The 21088-nt window shown below is 29.3% G+C and overlaps 2 protein-coding genes across 8 annotated transcripts in view; one reads left to right on the top strand and one right to left on the bottom strand.

The window, feature by feature from the left end:
* Window positions 1-1298: 1298 nt before the first annotated feature.
* The window catches only part of LOC134829718 (calmodulin-binding transcription activator 2), a 56475-nt gene continuing 36685 nt past the window's right edge, over window positions 1299-21088 (top strand). For 6 of the 7 annotated variants that reach the window (XM_063842941.1, XM_063842944.1, XM_063842945.1 and 3 more), the window contains exons 1-2: window positions 1299-1481; window positions 15922-16778. In XM_063842941.1, coding sequence (XP_063699011.1) covers window positions 15962-16778 — 817 coding nt within the window. In that variant the 5' untranslated portion in view covers window positions 1299-1481; window positions 15922-15961. Of the gene's footprint in view, window positions 1486-15921; window positions 16779-21088 lie in introns of all 7 variants that reach the window. The other variant, XM_063842942.1, reaches the window with a different exon arrangement.
* LOC134831812 (probable cytochrome P450 6d4) lies at window positions 9193-10753 on the bottom strand. The gene has a single exon (XM_063845634.1). It carries the CDS (start codon window positions 10722-10724, stop codon window positions 9252-9254), a length of 1473 nt encoding a protein of 490 aa, XP_063701704.1. The 5' UTR covers window positions 10725-10753; the 3' UTR covers window positions 9193-9251.

A 21088-nucleotide genomic window follows, 5' to 3' on the forward strand; every position in this document is an offset into this window, starting at 1 on the left:
GTTTAGTTTTCAATAACAAACTGAATTAAATTTTCTAAAATTGAGAGTCTTTTTATACTAAAAATGTACCTTTAATCTACATTTCCAAAGCAATAAAATAAAAATCATGCCTCACGATTAGAATTTTATCAAAAAGCACGTATTGCACGAAATTCATGATTTTTTTTCTTTTTTTGATAAAAAATTTCATATAAATTCCGAAGTTTCTCATGCAAAAAATCAGTTTTTTCTTAAAAAATCAACAAAATGTTCAATAAACAATTCATTTTCTTTGCTCTTGTCATTTTAGCAGTTTTGACTTTCGAAACTGTATCCGCCGCCGCAGCTGCCAAGATAACCAAAAGAGATGCACACGATTTGTTTGGCACCCATTATAGGATCTGTCCTCGGTTTGGATGCTGTCAATAAAACCCAGCTGAGTGCCGTTTCTGGAGATAACTTAAAAAACTGAAAAAAAAAATCAATTTTGAAAATGTTCAAAATTTAAAGGAAAATAAAAATCATTAACGGTAAAAAAATTTTTTGCAACATCGTTGCTCTTTTAATTTGGCGGAAACTTCAAATGGCGCCATCTACATTTATCACTTTCATTCGTCTCATCTGCTGATTTGTTTTGTTCCATTTCCGCGAAAATTCCCGCGAAAACGGAACATGCAAATTTTTCGTTCCACATTCGTTCGCGTATCTGCCATGCCTGCCGTAGTATTTATCACTTTTCGCTACGTTCCATGTGTCATCTGTCAAATAAGGAAAAAAATGGTTGATTTTTGTGTAAATTCTCTGTGTAAAAAAAAAACAGTGGGTGATAATAAACAAAATTTTCTATTAATTTAAGGCAGAGAAATCCAATTGGAAAAATTGCACACAAAACGCTACACACAAAATCACAAAAATTTAACGTAGCACCTGCAAAAATTGACGCAAAGCAAAAAAAAAACGATGCAGAGACAGTATTTTTATTCTGTAAAGAAAATCGAATGTTTTTGTAACAAACACAAAATTTTTTGTATAAAATTGTAAAAAAGTACCCAGATCACGTCTTTAAAGATCGTGCGAACTGTCAACGTTCAAAGCTACGAGAAAAAAATTACAAAAAAAATTATTAAGAGCTTTAAAATTCTAATCGTCTCATAGAAAAGTAGGATAGATTTTTCGTATTAAAAAAATTCAAAGGAAAATTCGCTTTGAAAAAATTTTCTTGTATGTAAAAAGTGAAGTGCTTGAAATTGCTGTGTTTATCTCAAACAAAAAAAGAAAAAAATTAACAAAAATATATATTTACCTTTAAAAATCTCTATTAAATGTTATAAAAAATCACTCTCTTGTTGTCCTTTTTACTAAAATAATAAATTAATATTAGCTCTAAAGTACCTTTTAAACTTTCGTAAACAACAATTCTAGTCAAAAAAGTGATAAAATGTGCAAAATTTCATTGAAAAACATCGGAAAGTGAACCCCTCGACCTCCAATACGACAAAAATGTAAGTATTTTTTACACATTTGTAATTTTTTTTTCTTATCTTCGAACAATTTTCTTATCAGAATTGAATTTGAGTATATGTGTATCTGATAAGAACGCTGTTGTTATTATTATCGATTGGTTGTAAATAAATGACCTCAATCCGTGGCGTAGTAAGTACTTTTCTCGTCGTGTGTGGGGGGGTGACGAAAAGCGATGTCATCGATACTGATTTTTTTTTTGTAATTTTTGCTTGGTTTAGATTAATTGGAACAGATTTGAATCTGAAGCCTCAAGAATTTTAGTTTTTGGCCCATTTTGAATTTTTGGATCCTGAAGCAAATTTTTTTCTGAAATTTAAAAATTTGAATTTCATTTTTTGAATGAGCCTCAGGAATTTTTTTTGGATCCTGATGAGCAAATTAAGGCCTGAAAATTAAAATTTTGTTAAAATTTTTTGCTTGGTTTGGATTAATTGGAACAGATTTGAATCTGAAGCCTCAAGAATTTTAGTTTTTGGGCCCATTTTGTACAATTTTGGATCCTGATGAGCAAATTAAGACCTGAAAATTAAAAATTTGTTAAAATTTTTTGCTTGGTTTGGATTAATTGGAACAGATTTGAATCTGAAGCCTCAGGAATTTCAGTTTTTGGGCCCATTTTGAGCCAATTTTGGATCCTGATGAGCAAATTAAGGTCTGAAAATTAAAAATTTGTTAAATTTTTACTTAGTAAATAATTCTAAAAAATATTTTTACCCCAAAAGGTGCTAAAGGTCTTCTTAATCCGTCACTGCATGTCATGCCATGTGATGTTTCCTAAAAAAATAAAAGAAAAGCTATAAATGACTTATTTTCACTTTTTGACGCTATTATTTCCAGCAATTACCCTCATATTGTGGTGTCTCCATCCCCCCTGTTTGTCAGATTTCTTCTTTTCTTTCACCTCAACAATTGCTCAAGTCAATTGTTCAATTATTGTTATTGCCTAAAATCGATCTTTTACCCCTTTTTTGTATTTTTATCCATCCATTCTGTGTATCTACGAGTTAACATTTTGACAGTAACAGACAACAAACTCTCTTCTTCTTCATGATTATTATGTAAAATAACACGGCGGCATAGCACCGAAAAATTACTCAATAATACTTGAGAAGTTTTCCGTGCGAGTATGAGTTGAATGTCAGTCAAGTTAGTACGTCACACCGAAAAAAAACTGGCATGTTTCCTTTTTTTGTCTGTTTTAATGCCCTATTTTTGGATATATACGTACCTACTGTAGAAACACGAAATGACTAACAGATGAAACTAAAAATTAGGAAAAATGTTTGCTTTTCTTCGTTTTTTTTTTTCGTCTTCGTCATCCTTGTCCTGCCTTGTCTATCATCCATCATTACATTACCGACGAACGAAGAACAAAACGCCGATTTGTATCCAAAAAGTATCCTTGTGATAAGCGTTTTGTGTCTGTTAAAGTAATAAAATGGATATGGCAAAAAGTTTTTGGTACGCGCGAGGCAACATCGACGGGCTGTGTGACGGTACGAGGGAGAAGAGAATGATGGCACGCAAAGCAAGGTGAAATAAGCGTTGGTAATCCTTTGAATTATTGGATTTTGTGTTTTTTTTTTGCTCTACTGAGGATTTCTCGTGTCTCGTTGTTGATATTAGGACGATGTTGGTCGTCTGTTACGACATTAGTGGATGTTTTAGTGGGAAAAAAATTGTGCGATTTTGTGAAAAAAATTTCCAATATTTTAATTTTTTTTGCTTTGAATAAAATTAATTAAAAAAAATTTTTTTCAAATAATTTTCCTATTAAAAAAAAATATTTAAAAAATAATTATTAAAATTAATTAAAATAATTCTTACGAAAAAATAATTTTTAAAATTTAATTTAGAAATATTTGAAAAAAAAAATTTATAAAAATTTTATTTTTATCTTTGTTAATTAATTTTGTTTAAATTTAATTTATTATTTATTTATTTTTTTCTATGATTTTATTACTCAATTTTATTTTTATTTCATTTATTTAATTAATTTAAATTCAATAATTTAATTTTATTATTTTAAATAATAAAGAATTTTTATATTTTTTTAAAATTTAATAAATAATAATATAATTTATTATTTTTTTTATTTCATTATTAATTTAAATTAATTTAATTTTTTTTTATTTTTTCTTTTAATTTAATTTAAATTAATTATTTAATTTTTAATCAATTTTTATCAATATTAAATTTTTTGTATAAAAATATTTACATTTGAAGAAACTTATTTTTCAGAATTTTAGTAAAATATTTTAGAATTTATTTTAGAATACTAAATAGAAAATTTAGTATTTTTTTATAAAATTAAAATTAATTTTAAAAAATTAATACAAAATATTTTCTTTAAAAATAATCCTTAAATATATTTTTTTTAAATTTCTCATTAATTAAATTTTATAATTTAATTTATAATTTATTTTATAATTTATTAAATTTTAATTAATTAAATTTTTTTAAATTAAATTAATTTAGTTTTAATTTTTTTTTATTAATTAAATTATAATATAAATTTTAATTAAAAATAAAAAAAATTTCGATTTTTTCACAAAATCGCAATAAAAACATGTGAATAATGTTTCGCTAAGCCGATCGGAATGTTACCCCGAAAAACATTTTTGACCCAACCTAACTCGTAAAATAACGGGCGTCAAGACCTTTCGACACACGCAAATGTTGTAAAAAAATATATAAATACAAAAAAAGGACAATGGAAGAAAAGAAGAAAACGGAAAGCAATTATTCAGCGATTTCTTTTGTTAGTTAGTTCGATCATTTTCACGTGTTCTGGCGCGTTGTGAGAAAAATTCAGGCACAGAGAGACTAAAAAGTGAATCAGTTTTCAATATCTATAGGTAGCTGAAAAAATATGCACTTGAATGTTTTTGTTTGTTCGTTATAATCATGAACAAAAGCCACCCTCATTTATATTCATTCGCATTTGCTTTTGCATTTTGCTAAGCAGGCAGCAACAAACTCGTACAGAAACTTCGAGCAGAGGAGGAAAAATTCAAAGCCAGTGTAGGTCAAGGTAAAAATATATATAAATACACTCACTCACACACGAGGCTAGCAGAGCGCGGGTGACGACGGCGTGTGTGCTTGTTTATTTATGTATAAATATAGGACACTTTTCATGCACATGGAAAAAAATCATTCAAGTGCATCGAAATACACGGGACTGAAATAAATTTCAATCTATTTTACACGAAGGGATTTTCTTACGTGGAAACGTGTGAAATATCTGGATAAAAAAGGGCATTAAAGAGCTTAAAAGCTACATTTAAAGGTCTTTTGAGGAGCTTAAAGTCTTAAAAATTTTGTCAAATATCTCTTCATATTCAATACAGAAGTAGAAAGAGACCAACCGAGCGACTTGAATAACAAATATTTGCTTAGCTTTTACCTCCACACTCCGTCATCGTTTGTTCATTCGTTATGTACACACGCTCTAATGCCAAATATAAACACCGAAATGTGAATGAATGTGGTGGCAGGTTCCGTCTCCATCGTGAAAACGAAAAGAGGGAAGGAGAAAATGATAATCGATTACACTTTATTAGATTAGAACGGATCTATTTAGATAATAATAAAGCTCAATAAAAAAAAGAGGAACACGAGCTACAAAGAAAGACGACGAAGAAAGAAAAATGAAAGTCACGTGACCTTGGTAATTGTTTATTTACCGTTAAAATTAATTTCAAATACCTCGTTGACAGCTTCTATGGCTTCTATTTGCCTCACTATAATAATATTCCATTATCAGTAGAGGAAACTTTTTTTTTACGATAATCCTTTTTAATTACCGCCACGTCTTTTACCGCGCTACAGTTACTATTGTGCCGCATCGCGCGACAGTCGCTCATTCGCAACATGATGAATGACGGTTTCGTCGCCGTAGATCGAGAGAGAAAAGTGAAAGAAAATATACAAAAAAATTCAGAAATTTCTCGTATCAAATTTTGTACAAACAAGTCACGTCGAACGAAGAACATGAAGAAATTCATTTAGTTTAGGCATATTTATGAGAAAAGTGCTCTTTCTCCGTTTTTCAATGGTGGTTAGTGATACTAGTATAGTGAACGTAAGTAGACGAGGAAGAGAGATTTGTGAAATATAAAAAAAAGAAGTGAAAAATGATGACTTTGTATTCGGGTTACGGATCGATTGTGAAACACGCGTAAAAGTGAGATAGAAGTTTTTTTTAAATACAAAGTTTAAGAGTGTGAAGTTGGAGACGGTGCAGTTATTAAAAGAATCTCCAAAATGACTTTGAGCTTATATGATTCTTATAAATCTTAAAAATATTGAAAAGTGATAAAAATAAAATTATAAAAAAATTAGAGAAGCTCATATCTAAATATTCTAAAATCAAATTGATGAAAAGTTGAAATGCGAAATTACCAAGCTCATAAATCTGCTGAACTGTTCAACGATATCTACGTGTTGGCATAGTAACAGTTCTCGTACTAAATACATTACAATTCGTTATCACTTTATTCGAGAAGCAATTCAAAATGGATTTCTACATGGATTTCAACAATGGATTTTGTTTTAACAAAAAGAATTGAGCAAAGTGAAGCACATAAAAATGATGCAACTTCTGGGAATCAACACTACGAATCAATATGGTATGGGAAGATTTTGCATTATATCGTTCTAATGTTATTTCTGGATGTAATCGTATCGACCAAGAGATCAAACATTCTATGAAGGCCCTAGTTGACTATATCACAATTATAGCTGATCCCTTTTGGATAGAACAAAACAAACGGAAAAAGAAAAGCTTTCAGTGATTCAAAGAAATATACGGATACGAAAGTGAGATAGAGTTCGAAAGAATTTCAAACTTGTCAGTAAATACTGAACTTACTTACGGAATATCCTCAAAATAGCTTTCGAAAAATATCATATCTCTTTAATTTGATTAGATGATACATCAATTTCTACTTTTACCAATTTTAAGTTGAATATCATTTTCTATATATTCATAAAAAATTTTACAAGTCTTGAAGCTGAATGAAGTTTTTTTGAAGGATGATAAAAAAAAAGCTTGGAATACATGGGAAATAGTTATGTTAACTATTGACAATTTAGCTTACGGAAAATGTTTTAAAATTGCTAAAAATTCCTCCAATTTACTTTCGAATAATTTTTCTTCGATGAGAATTATGAACTCAAAGAATATAAAATAATTTTTGTCAAATCCCTCTTCCTTTAGATTTTTTGTCAAAATTGATTCAATTCATTCCAAAAACTTTCATAGGTGCAAACTTCACATTGCTCATTACCAAACATTTCTAACCCTTCATTTGTTCGCGTACAAAATCTCCTCTCAGATACTTTCTAATTCGCATACTCCTAGTATTTCACGATGATGTCCAAAAAATCCCTCCGCTATAAATAATTTTGACAAATGTGTGGACGCAGCACTATTTTAAAAAATTTATTTCATGCATGCTTGTCTTGTTATCCCAAAAAATTAATTGTACAAAGACTGAAGTAATGAAAATTTTTTATTGTCTTTCGAGTAAATAGTGCAAAGGGAAAACTAAAGGACGCGTTCACATTATTTATTTATTAAACCACCGAAATTTTTTTCTGTGCGATAGTTTTGTGTTACACGAGATTACTTTCGGAGGGCACGCGATAATTTATTCATGCATCCTTTTTTATATTAATATTCTAAAGTGTTTTATGGGTGACGTCCAGTTAAAGCGAAGAGGAGGTATATAAAAAGAAGCAATTTTTTAATATAAACGAGTGTCTCTCTCGTTTCGTATTTAATTTAGTTGAGTTGAGTTCATTGGACAAGCATCTGTTACTTTGATCCTTGATCTAATTTATCAACGTTTTCTTCGTCAATAACGTCTTCTTGCCTTTTCTCCGGATTTTCTTTGAATAAATTTGTGTTGTTGTTTTTTTGTTTACGTTTTCCTGTTTGACTTGACATTAAAAATACCCAAGAGTCAACGTCGTTCGTTCGTACGTTTTATCATCAAAAACAACGTAATAATATTCATGATGATGAACTGAGCCAAATTTTGAAAGTACACGATGACAGGCAACAACAACAACGACGTCTATGTGCAAAAAGGAAGACGAAAGATAAAGATGTTTCACTCTCAACACACATCGCCTCTAATACTTTTAAATATTCATGAAAGTGGTTTTGATATGATACTTGTATGATTTTATTGGTGAGACGAGTGGATGTGATGTCATATTTGCCGTTTTTCTTTCGTTCTTTGTATCGTGAGGAGGAATTATGCAATTCTGTGGGGACACTTCAATTTTTATCGTGGCATCGTCACTCGATATCCCCATACAAACTTTTCCTCGCTTTTGCTTTTTAATGTCTTTGTCCGTCATCAACGAGGCAATATCTTTGATTCATCTGCTTATGGAAATGGTAAAAAATCTTAGACACGTTTGCTACTTAAATTCTTTCATTTTGTTGGAAGACCACATATGGCACGAAATTTCGCCTTTTTTGAACGTTTGAAAGATAAAATAGAGTGATTGGCCCATATTTATGTAAATTTTTATCTCCTTCCAAGTTAATTCTTTCCAAAAATCCTTCTTGGAATCAAGAAAGACAAAGATAAGAAAATTTTCTTTTAAATTTTGAATTGAGACTTGAGCGCATTTTTTACTTTAGGAAAAATTTTTAAAATTTTTTTCCAAATAATTTTTTAAAAAATCTTTACAAAAATTAAAAAAATATTTTTCAAAAAAATATTTTTTAAAATAATTTTTAAAAAATATTAAAAAATTAAATATTTTTTAAAAAAATTAATTTTTAATTTTTTTTAAAAAAATTAATTTTTCATTAATTAAATTTAAAAAATTTTAATTTTAAATTAAATTTTTTTTAAAAAATTAATGAAAATTTTTTTTTTTTTTTTTTTTAGATTTTCTTTAATTTATTTCGTGTTAATTTTCAAAAATATTTAATTTAAAAATTAATTTAAAAAAAAAATTAAAATTATTTTAAAATTAATATTTTTTAAAAAATTAATGAAAAATTAAAAAAATTTTGCACAGACAGATTTTTAACGAAATTTTAATTTTTTTCTCCAAAATGCCATAAAAGGGACATCAAATTAGCATGAGATTTTAATCAAGGTCTTGTCACGTATTTCCTTTCCTTTCGACAGAAGACACGAAAAATGGTATTTAAAAACAAAAATCAATGCAAAAAGATTGAAATTTTCGCCAAAACACGTTCGAGCGTCGTGCTGTCGAGAAATTGTCTGTACGTAAAAAATAAAAAAAAATTAAGAAACAACACAGGAAAACTATAATTAGGCAAATTTTTAAATTAAATATCGAGTAAAGTGCATGCTAATGTTTTAAGACGTTGTTGTTGTTGCTGTTGGTTATATGGAGAAAATAAAACAATAGAACAGAAAAAAATTTGGGAACACACGAATTAAAAAAAAGTTTTTAATTATTTTTGTCGAGTTGAAGGAAAAAGAGAAGGAGGAGTTTTTTTTCGTATTTCGTGAAAGGTCACAAAAAGTCAAAAGAAGAAGAGAAAAACGGCGGAAATCAAAAATGCTTTCAGAACAACTTTTTTTTCCAAAACGACAATAAATAATTAGGAATGCACAAATAAATGTCTTGAATGTGTCTTACGTGACGAAGGTACCTCACCACTATAACAAGACACAAAACACAACATGCAATTAAAAAAGTTTATTTTTTGGTCGGATACATGCTTCCACTAATTAAAAATTTGTTCATTTTTGACGTTTTTGTACTTTGAGTAAGAGTCCTCCTTTGGCACTGAGTCCCACAGAGTAGTTATCGAACTCAACTTCCTTCTTATCGGTTGTTTCCCATTCATACTTGCTAATTAACTTGACAATTGCTGCCTTGACGAACAAGAATCCCATCCTCACTGCGATACATTTCCTTGGTCCATCACCAAACGGGAGATAGGCATCTTTATTGCAAATACTTTCCTCGTAACTTCCTTTAACGAAACGATCGGGAATGAATTTAAAAGGTTCCGGATAGTGCTTTGGATCGTATTGCAATCCCATTGCTGGAATAAAGATCGATGTCCCTTTCTTAATGGTCAACTTCGAATTTGGAATCTTATAGTTTTTGGTACACTCCCGTAAAAGTATTGGAAGTCCCGGATACTTCCTGAGAGTTTCTCTCACACAAGCATCAAGGAAGGTCATTTCATTGACAGAATCGTAACTAATGACGCCATCAAACTTCTGTAGAACTTCATCGATTTCATTACGAACTCTTGTTTGAAGATCCTTGTTCAGAGCAAGTTCATAGAGACAAGTTGCAGTTGTGAATGGACTTGTATCTGCTCCTGCAACGTAAAAGATGAGACAATTGGCGGTGATTTCGTTTAAGGTAAAGAAGTCTCCTTCATCGATCATGAGTTGCATAAAGTCATTCCGACGATAATTGTGCTCCTTGCGATATTTCATGGTAGTTGAAACTACATCCAAGAAGAACTCTCGAACATGAGTCGGGAGTAAAGGAATCCTCAGGATATCTACTAACTTTGGAGAGACAAATTGCAAAGCATTTTTCAAGTCAGTCCATTTGTTGGGACCTAGAAGCTCTTTGTACATTCGTTCGAAGGGATGATCAGGATCTGCGAGAATATCAATGTTCAAACCGAACACTACAGATCCTATGATGTTCAGAACATAACGATAGGTCATCTCTTTCGTTTCAAACAGCTCATTATTAGCTGCTACCTTTTCCACGTACCCATCAAGCTTATCAACTTCCGATAAGATAGTTGGAAACATAGCCTTCAACTTTCCAGAAGAAAATAACGGATTGAATTTCTTTCGTAAGTTTTTCCAATCCTCGCCTTTGAGAGAGAACAATTGTGATAGAAGAGGTTCACGATCTTTGTTGTTATAAACACTTCGATCATGGAAGTAGTCAAAGTCGGTAATCATGATCTTACGAACAAGCTCCAAATCTCTCACCAGAAGACCGGGATTAGTATAGGCATACATGCCAACAAATGGTTCATCAGTTTGATTGTAGAGATCCCAAACTGCTGTTCCCATTGAACGTTCTTTTCTGGCATGAGCTCCCATATTTCCATAAGGGATTTCAATATTTTTCAAATACGGAAATCCATGTCGCTGCCAATACGAAAAATGTCTTTGAACGTAGACATAAACTGCAATAACAGCCGTTAGTAGAAGAGTCAGAAAAGTGATCATTTCTAAGCGAGACGTAAATAAGAACTGAAATGACTGACAACTATAAAATAAAAATTATCTCTCGTTTCGATTAAACGTTAATCTGTATACAACTACTTGTACAGAACTAATTAGTAATCTTATAAATTTTTCTGTTATCAGGTGTTGCATGTGCTTGATAAATGACTCAACAGATTCAACTTTATTAATAGTTGACCGACCTTGAGATTGTTTATTTTTTTTTTCAATTCCGCGATACGCAAAAAAAGAGCTTTAATGTGTGAAGTAGTAAAAAGCTCCATTTTTATTGCAAATTGAAAAGAAAAAAAAAATAAATAAATAGACAAATAAATTTCTCAAGCCCCAAATCTAAAATCCATTAAGTTTCAATAAAAAGTGATTTAGTGTCCGCCTATCGTTTAACTTACGAAATAGTAGTTGTAGTTGTTGGCGAAGCAATTTTCTCCAAGTGAAAAAATGGGAAAAAAGAAATAAATAAATAAAAATAAAACAATAGAAGGAAAATGAATTACCTTGATCATCTATTTGTTTATATTTTTATTTAATAGTTTTTCTTTTCTTTCTTTCCTGAAATAGAAGAAGAAGTGTAACGCATTTTTCTGAATTGAAAATTTGTCTTTGGGGAATTTTATGTTTGTCTGTCTGTCTGTCCGTCATGCTTTAAAAGGTAAAAACTTCATATTTAAAGAAAATCACAAATTTTAAAAAAAATTAATTGAAAACTTACATTTTAATAAATGAAAGTTTTCGACCTTTCATGGGTCTTATTGAGAAAAAATCATTTTTTTCGAATTTAAATGCATAAAAAGGGGTTCAGGTATTCTGTTGACTAATTTTTTTCACGATAGCCCAAATTCAATAATCTACCGCTAGTTTCTTGCAATTTTTATGCTCTTTCAGAAAAATATACCCTGAAGTCTCTAGCCTTTAAGACAACAGAGAAAAATTCTTATTAAAAAAAAATATATTTCCTTCGAATTTAAATGCATAAAAAGGGGTTCAGGTATTCTGTTGACTAAATTTTTTCACGATAGCCCAAATTCAATAATCTACCGCTAGTTTCTTGCAATTTTTATGCTCTTTCAGAAAAATATACCCTGAAGGCTCCAACTTTTAAGACAACGAAGAAAAATTCAAAGTTTGATAAATCTTATTGAGAAAAAAATATTTCCTATAAAATTATTTTCAAATAAAAAATGCGCTCAAGTAAACCCCATCTAACACAATTCCTTAAATGCATTTCTTGTTCAAACAATCCACAAATCAATGCATTGTGATAGACTGTGAATGATAAGTATTTGATTACCTCACCTCACCATACAAAGTACGAAACAAGTAGGCGTCGTTCGTGTCATTTTATCGCTGATGTAATGTCGATGTTGTTTGCTGATGAAAAAAATGTAAACAATACACACAATATCTCTGTAATAATAAAAAAATCCAAACAAAAAAGTAAATGAGTTTGTAATAAATTGTTTACTTACCTTTGTTCCTGTCTCCATCATTACAGTTTTTAACGACTTTTTGTGATGCACTTAAACTTAAACCTGAGCCAAAAAGTCAAAACTTTTTTTTTGTAAACTGCAATAAATTCCCAAAATGAGTTACGAGACGTAAATAAATCCTCATAAAAGGTCCATTCAGTCAAGCATTAAATGCAAGGCGCACATAAAAATGATAATCAAGAGTCATTAACGAGTCTATTTTGTTGTCAAACTGAGTGTCTTGCCAATTATTTTGGATAGCCAATGGACATCGGAAGTTTTCTTACAGCTATGATTCGAACGTTGATGAATTTTATCTCGAAAGGGCTTAAAAAGATTTTCAATTTAAGCCCTTTGGAGTAAAATTCATCAATTTTCGAATCATAGAGTTTTATGTGGCGACTTTGAAATCAATAGAGAGATGAGTGATCACTCAAATACGAGAAAAAAACTGTTTTCTTATTCGAAACACGTTTTTCTCGTATTTGTTCAAAAATAGAAAAAAAGGCAACATTGATTAGACAATTGAGAGAAAATTACTTTTCTTTTCTATTCGAAAAAAATTCGTTTTGTTTTAGCGACAAAACAATAGAAAACAACTGGCTAGCAGACATAATTTCAGTAATTTGACTCGGCACACAAATAATAATAAAATAAAAGAAAAGGAGGCAACAAAAAGTAGTTTAACCCTTTAATCCAGTCCACGTATGGGAAAAAATGTGTAGTTGGCAATAAAATTTCACCGTTCATGAAGTAAAATTCCAGTAACATTTTAAGAGATTATCTATTATTCCGAGAGTACAGTAGTCGTTACTTGACATCAAAATAAATAAATAGTCCTCGCCTCGCTTAAATTCATATGAAATTTGTTATTATTATCATTATTATTGTCAATGCACGTCGTTTTCTGTACATGGGTACGTAAAACTTCCCATTTAACGAATCGGTTTGTGTTCATACAACTAAGTCCCAATGCATATTTTAAACTTTGAAAGTATTATTCACACGATATTTGCCCCAGTTGACATTTTAAAAATGTGACCCAATGCAAATTTTAAACTTTTACCCAATGAACATTCAAGATTTTAGACCCAAGGCTTATTTAAAAATTTTTACCCAATGCACATTCAAGATTTTTAGCCCAAAGCAAATTATAAAAAAACTGACCCAATGCAAATTTTAAAACTTTTACCCAATGAACATTCAAGATTTTAGACCCAAGGCTCATTTAAAAATTTTGACCCAATGAACATTTTAAAATTTTTGACCCAATGCACATTTTAAAAATTTTGACCCAATGCACATTTCAAAGTTTTTACTCAATGCTCATTTAAAAATTTTGACCCAATGCACATTTTAAAATTTTTTACTCAATGCGCATTTAAAATTTTCGCCCTAATGCACATTTTCAGTATCTAACCCTTCTCACATTTACTAAAAACTTAGTTTTTGTTAAAAAGCGATTTTTTAAAGCAATTTTGTTAAATGGGAAGTTGTACGTATCTGTAGGCAAGTGTACGTGGAAGGCCTCTCTTTTCGAATCCAATTTTGAATTGAACTTAAATATGTTTCATGCCACTGTATCCTCGGTCCTCGTGTCGTCTAACTAGTCCATGACTGGATATTTATTGGCAATAGTCCAGTTATTATTGTTTCTCTCGTGCATCGTACAGCGTACGACGATTTGTTTCAAAAAAGGGACAATATTCTCGTATTCGGTCAATTTGTAAAATATATTATGAAGGTAATAAAATTTTATGTCTAATTTATAAATATCTGCCATGTGGAATGCACTCCACAGAGATTTTTGGCTCCTTTCACCGAACAACGAAACATTTCATGTGTCTCTCTCTTTGGCGCTTCGGCGACTCTTTTAACGACAACAAATCAACATATTTGATAATAATAATTAAATACGAATAAATCGTCGACCATTAATGGCTCGATGTGCAAAAAATATTTTGTTGTAGATTTTCCTCCGTTTTTCAAACTTAATCCGGGATTTGACCCGAAAAAGTATGTTTTGTGCGTTTTAGTCGACGACGACGACGTAAAATAATTGGAAAACTATTTATTTTATTGTAGAGATTTCAAATTGCATCCATTTCGTAATAAATATTGTCTGGTAGAGCAAGCACACATAGAATATTGGAATATTTTAATGCGAGACAGTTGAACATGAATTTTAGTGTGCGACGTTGTAATTTGTTGTTAGACGCACGTGAGTGAAGGAATGTTCTACTTTAAATTTTATGGAGAGAAATTTTCGTTTAATTATTTTTGAATTTTACTAAAAATTACAGAAAAGTAAAAAAAAATATTTTTCGTTAACCAAAAGCATTCGATTTATGAAATTTATTATTTATTTATTAAATAATAAATTTACATTTTTTTTTGATTTAAATTAATTTTTTTTTATTTTTTTTTATTAATTAATTTAATATTTACCTAATATAAATTTTAATTTTAATTAATTTTTTAATTTAATTTGATTTTATTTAATTTAATTAAAATTTAAATTAATTAATTAATCTTAAATTAATTTTATTTTTAAATCTTTGAAAAAAAAAAAAATAAAAAAAAAAAAAATTATTTTGCTAAAATTTAAAATTTAATCTAAAATAAATTTAGTTGTCAAAAATTTCATTAGTTAAAACTTTTAAATTAATTAGGATTTTTTTTATTATTTTTTATTAACGTTTTGAAATTTTTAAAATTTGATTAGTCCTTATTAGGCTAGAAAATATATAATTAAAAATTAAATTAAAATTCTTAATTTTTTTTAAATCTATTTCAATATAGAAAATAATTTTTTGATAATAAAAAAACAAAAATTTAAAAAACTATTAAATATTGAAATAAATTAAGAATTAAAATAAAAATTTAAAAAGTTTTTTAAAATGTTCAAATTTTTAACTAATTTTTGGATTAATTATTTTTATTAAATATTAATTATAAATAAATTAAATTAAATAAAAATCAAATAAAAAATTAAAAAAAACAAATAAATAAAAAATTAGTTTAAAAAATAAATATTTAATAAAAATTAATTAAAAAATAAATAAAAATTTGATAAAAAAAATTAATTTAAATAAAAATTTAAAAAAATGAATAATAAACAAATATTAAAGAAATTAAAAATTTATTATTTTTAAAAAATATTAATGACAAGAATATATTAAGAAAGTTAAAAAAATAATAAAATTCTCAAAAATGTCAAAATAATTCCTTAACAAATAAAGTTTCCTTTACAAAAAAATTTCCACGAAGCTTTCAACCCCAAAAAAGTAATTTATTCAATTGAACAAAAAACGAACAAATTTTAACACAAAAACCTCAATAACCGAACAAAAAATAATTACCGTCACATGTGTTGCGAACGTCGTCGCCCGTTCAATGAAAACGAAGGAAAAAGCAACTAGTGAACTAAATCGATTCGATAGGAAAGTGAGAAGTTGATTACATGACCACATCACGCACAAAAACTTTATCGAAAACTTTTGCCTTTTATCCTTGATTTTCCTACGCTCGACACTGACACACGAAAAATATCGTAAAACGACATGTAATTGACTCCATTCGGTGCATGAATAGCTTATTATTGACTTTTATGGGCTTACAATTAAGTGTCGAGTTCATTGATTTTTATTTAATTACCTGACGTTTTCTCTCTTTTTTCGAAATTTATTAATTTTTTTTTTCGATTTTTTCAGGTCTTTGCTGTAGATACGCCACGAGACGAGAGCCGAGCACATGAAACAACATCAACGCGTCATGGCTAAGGCTAACAACATCAAACTAAAAGAAACGGAGGCAATAGTTGTGGGTCCCGAAACCTCAACGGGGCAGCAGCAACAAACGATTCGCATCCAAAACCAATCGATTGTCACGACAGCTGCCGGTCCGGGAGGCACGCAAAGCAATTTTATTCTTGTGCGTGCGGCGCGTTCAGATTCCGGTCAACTAATCTTGCAAAATGGGCACGAGCTGTTGACACTTTTGAACGAAAGTGCGGCGGCGGCAGCAGCTGCTGCGGCAAACGGAGGCGATGACACGAGCAACAAGCCGATTGTCATCCAGCAACGTGGCAAAAGTCGCACCACGACGACGACGAATAACGGCTCAACCCTTAACGAAAGTACAAATTCAATTGCTGTGCATCAACATCCCGCTGCGTTGCGTGACGCCGGTGGCTCGCAAACGATTTTGCTCCAGTCCTCGGGCACGGGCGGCATGAAAAAACTCACGAGCGCCGATGGCTCAAGCATAATTTTGCAGCAAACGCGACTTGCAAACGCCAAAGGAAGTGCCGCCGACGCGAATTCCGGACCCATTTTACTGCAAACACTCAAGAGGTTGGATAAGACGCCGTCCATTCTGGTAATTCGTAATGCGGGAGGCGCCGCAACGCAAGCAGGAACGTCGAAAATGGTCTCGGCGCAAGTTAAAACGGTGCCGCGACTCACTTCGCAGCAGGAAACTGTCACGGTTATCACGGCAGCGAGCGAGCGTGATCGCAGTACCGAACGTGTCAGTAACAGCAAACAAACGAATATTCCGCTGGGGAGCGGTAAGTAACAATTCACTTTTATTTGATTTTTATCTTTTTTTCGTCGACGTCTTATCACACGGAAAACTTCCCCTTTTGACCAAAAATGCAATAAAAAGCTAAAAGATAAAAATAACAATTAATGTTGGATTTACGCAAATGACCATCAAGTCACCTGTCTTTGTTTCGTCAAAGCCACTCAAGTTTTATTTCCGTCCTCGTGATAATCTTCTTCCTTCAAAAAAAAAAAAAAAAAAAAAAAAAAAAAAAAAAAGTGGCCAATAAGATAAATTCCGGAGTATACGATTATGTTTATTGTCACTAATAAACTGCTCATTTTTCTCTTTTTTTTCTTCATGAAGAAGGACAAAAAAAATTGTCGAGATTTTCCTTTGACAATATTTTTGCTAATTTAATGAAAATCAAGTATCATCAAGACATTTCTTTCGTTAAATATTTCTCATCATTTATTCAAGACGAAATGAAAAAGAAAGAAACTATTGAGAAATGTCTTTTTTAATTCATTTTTATGAATAACAAATTTGAATTTTTACTCGTCATTTCGTCTTTTATCAAAAAAAAAAAAAAAATAAAAAAAAAAATTTTTAAAAAATGAAAAATTAAAAAATTAAAGATTAAGAAATTTTTAAGGAAAATTTATTTTTTTTTTCCGAAATTTTCCGAAAATTACGAAACTCAAATAATTTTTTCTGAATTTTCGTAACATTTGTTAAAGATTTAGATAGTTTTTAAAGATAAAATTTGTGGAAAATTTCTAAAAATTCATGAAAAAATTCGGAAAAATTCATGGAAATTCATAGAAAATTTTCATAAAATTGGAAAAGCATATGAAAATTTTAAAAAGAAAAAATTTTGATAAAAAAAAAAAAATTGAAAATCTGAGAAAAATTATGAAAATTTTTAAATTTTTGGAAAATTTTTTTTTTTTTTAAAATTTTAAATTTTTCAATAGAAAAAAAATATTGGAAATTTTCAAAAATTTCGTGGAAAACTAAGAAAAATCTCAGAAAATTAAGAGCACTTATGGAAAACTTTTCTTAATTCATCAAAAATTTTATAAATTTTATGAAACTGAAAAATTTATTTTTAATTAATTTTTTCAGTTTTAATTTTGAAACTGAAATTTTGGCAAACCTCGGAAAATTTATAAAAAAAATCAAAAAAATGAGGAAAACTTATGGAAAAACTTTTCAATTTTCCAGATTGAGAAAAATTATGAAAAATTAAAAAAAAATTGAAAAATTCAGGGTCAATTGGAAAACATTTTAAAAATTTAATGGAAATCATAAAAAAACATTTTATTGAAAAATTTTAACAAGATTATGAGAAAAGAAAAATTGTTGGAAAATTTTATAAATTCTCAGATCAAAATTAAAATAAAAATGTTTGGGCAATTTGTGAAAAATTAATAAAATTATTGTAAAAATTGTGGAAAAATTATAAAATTCAGGATAATCGACCCAATCCAGTTAAAAATTCTTTTAAAAAATTTTTATTTTTTTTTTTTAAATTTTTAATCATAAAATTTTGTTTAAAAAAATAAAAATAAATAAATTTCTTATTATTTAAAATACGCTTAAACTCTAAAATTCCACGTAACTTTTATTTTTTTGTATCATCTTTACCATCCACTCAACATTTACTTGTTCAAAAGCATCAAAAGACGACTAATTTTAATATTTTTCTTTTATAAATTTTTTTCTTGTCCATTTATTTGATTAACTGAAGAAAACAGAAAGAGACAAAATTAAACAAGACGAATTAAGCGGATGCTCCTTTTTAATTTCTTCAAGTACTTAACTGTACAAAAAGTACAAAAAAATGATAATTAAGTTAACAAATAATAGTTTGTTAAAAGGTCCTCAAGACGAAATTTGTTTCATTGAAAAATCCAACAAAAGGGCAAAAAAATGACATTTCGGCTAAATAGAAATTTCGCTCCCTCGTACCTAATTTGCACAAAAACAAAATACAAAAACGGGTACCAAGCAGTTTTAGTCACTACAGGAAACAAGACAAATTAGTTTCGTTTCGTTTCTATTTTTTTTTTTTTGTAACAATTTAGTTGTAACTTTACTTAATTTTTTGCACAAATTGTTTGCAAAAAAATGACAGAAAACTTTTAAAAACTTTTTTTGTGCGAGTCCCAAATTTGAAACAATTTGAAAATAACAGAAAAAAGGAGGAAATGTTGCAAGGAACTGTCAGAGAAAATTAGATGAATCACGATTTCTAACTTTTGCCAAGGACTCTTGTCACAAAGAAAAAATTGTAGAAGCGAAGTTGTAATTAAAAAAAAAATATTATTATTTACAAAAAAGGTAATTGTGCAAAAAATTATGGAAAAAGTGACACGAAAGGTGCACCCAAAGTTTTTTTTTGTTTGTGTTTATTTATTTATTTATTGTGAAAATTATCCATTTTGTGTACGGGGCACGTAAAGCTCAAAGTGACTGACGATAATGTGTCATGAAACACGCTATCATCATTACTGAGGCCAATTATTGTTAATAACTTACTTTGAAAAGGGATTTGAGGAGTGCAATTTTGTAAAAAAAAAGTTGAATTTGTGCGTTAATTAAAAAAGTCACGTGGTTAAAATTTTTCAAATGTGAACTGGGGTGAAATATTCAAATGTGCATTGGGTTAAAATTTAAAAATATTTATTCAGAAGAAAATTTTTCACATTGAATTAAGTCAAAAATACAAATTTTAAAAGGAAAAATATTAAAATGTGCATTGGGTCAAATTTTTTTTCAAATATGAACTGGGGCAAAAAGTTAGAATGTGTATTTAGTTAAAATACAACTTTTTAAAGGAAAAATATTAAAATGTGCATTGGGTCAAAATTTTTAAATTTGCTTTGGGTAAAAATTTGAAAATTCAAATTTCATGAAATAATTAAAATATTATTTGAGACAAAATTATAAGAAATTTAATGAGCAGACATTCTAAAATGTGCATTGGGTCAAATATATTGAATGTGCTTTGGGTCAAAATTACAAAATGTGCATTGGGCAAAAATTTTAGAATATACACTGGGATTAAAAATTAGATCATGTAATCGAAAAATAATTAAAATTGGGATTAGATAGACATTTTAAAATGTGTACTGGGTCAAATAATCACGTTATGAAAAAAATTCTTAAGTATTTTTTGCTTATTTAATTCAAATTTAAATACTCAACTGACATGAAAAATATCAGATTTTCATCATTTTCTAATAAAAAATATTTTTCATCATCAAAATTTGATTTTAGAAATTAAATTTCTTCGTTATTAATTATTTTTCGTCAATTTTTAAAAAAATTTTGCCTTTATAGCCTCTAAAAATTTGATTTTCATTCAAATTTTAGTAAAAAATTTCCTTTAGAACTAAAAATTATAATTTTTTTCGAGTATTTCTGTTCATTTCCCGACCAAATCTCTCTCCTCTGCCACACAAAAGTCGACTGCTCAACATGTAAACACAACCGCGTGGCAAATTTTCCGTTCGCCAAAGAACTTTCCTCCCCTTATCACTCACAAAACCAAAGTTTTTCCGCAAAACCTACCGTTTGTCTCCGTCTTTCATCGCTATATCCGCCTCTTTCTGCGCAACTGTCGCTCATTCCCGCTGCACGAGTGACTGAAACGACACGAGGATATCCCGTTGTTTGCTTGTTTCTGCCCAAATTTCCGTGCGCCAATCGTGTCGTCTCGTTCTCTCGCCTCGTAGCAATTTTGCGTTTTTCGTGTTTGAACTTGTGAAAAAGAAGGAAATGCATTTTCCGACACACACACAGCGGCACGACATCAACGTGGAATGCATGTTATGTCATGCAAAAAGTGCTTCTCGAGTCGAGTATTTAGTGCTTGATTTTGTGCCAACTGCCTTCAGTATTGCTTCTTCCTCCGATCGTGAAGGAAGTTCTTTGTGCAATTTTTGTTCTCGATGTAATTTCTGTCTCTTCTCTGTGTCTACTCTGGCCCTTCTTCATAAAAAAAAATAAATTAAAAATTGTCAAAAATTAGTCGGTGTCGTATTTTTAACTCGATGTTCAACTCAATGTTGTAGACGAAAAAAAAAATAAATTTATGTGACACACGGTAACTTGGTGTCTTCTTGTGGCGAACCCGTTTTCTCAAAAAATTCAGAAAATTGATGTTTAAAGGAAGAAAAAGTAATTAAATGTCGTCAAAAATGATTTTTGGACAAAAAAGATTTTGTTTGACAATTTTGAGTGTTTAAATGTGAAAATTTGGAGACAAACTTAAAAAAAATGAAGCAAAATTAAAAATCAGTGTCTAGAAGTTAATTGATGTTAAAC

Source organism: Culicoides brevitarsis, chromosome 2, assembly GCF_036172545.1.
Source record: "Culicoides brevitarsis isolate CSIRO-B50_1 chromosome 2, AGI_CSIRO_Cbre_v1, whole genome shotgun sequence".
NCBI classification, from domain to species: domain Eukaryota; kingdom Metazoa; phylum Arthropoda; class Insecta; order Diptera; family Ceratopogonidae; genus Culicoides; species Culicoides brevitarsis.

Bases quoted from the DNA above. Each gene is read 5' to 3' on its own strand.
- LOC134831812 (XM_063845634.1), bottom strand. From the start codon at position 10,724: ATGATCACTTTTCTGACTCTTCTACTAACGGCTGTTATTGCAGTTTAT.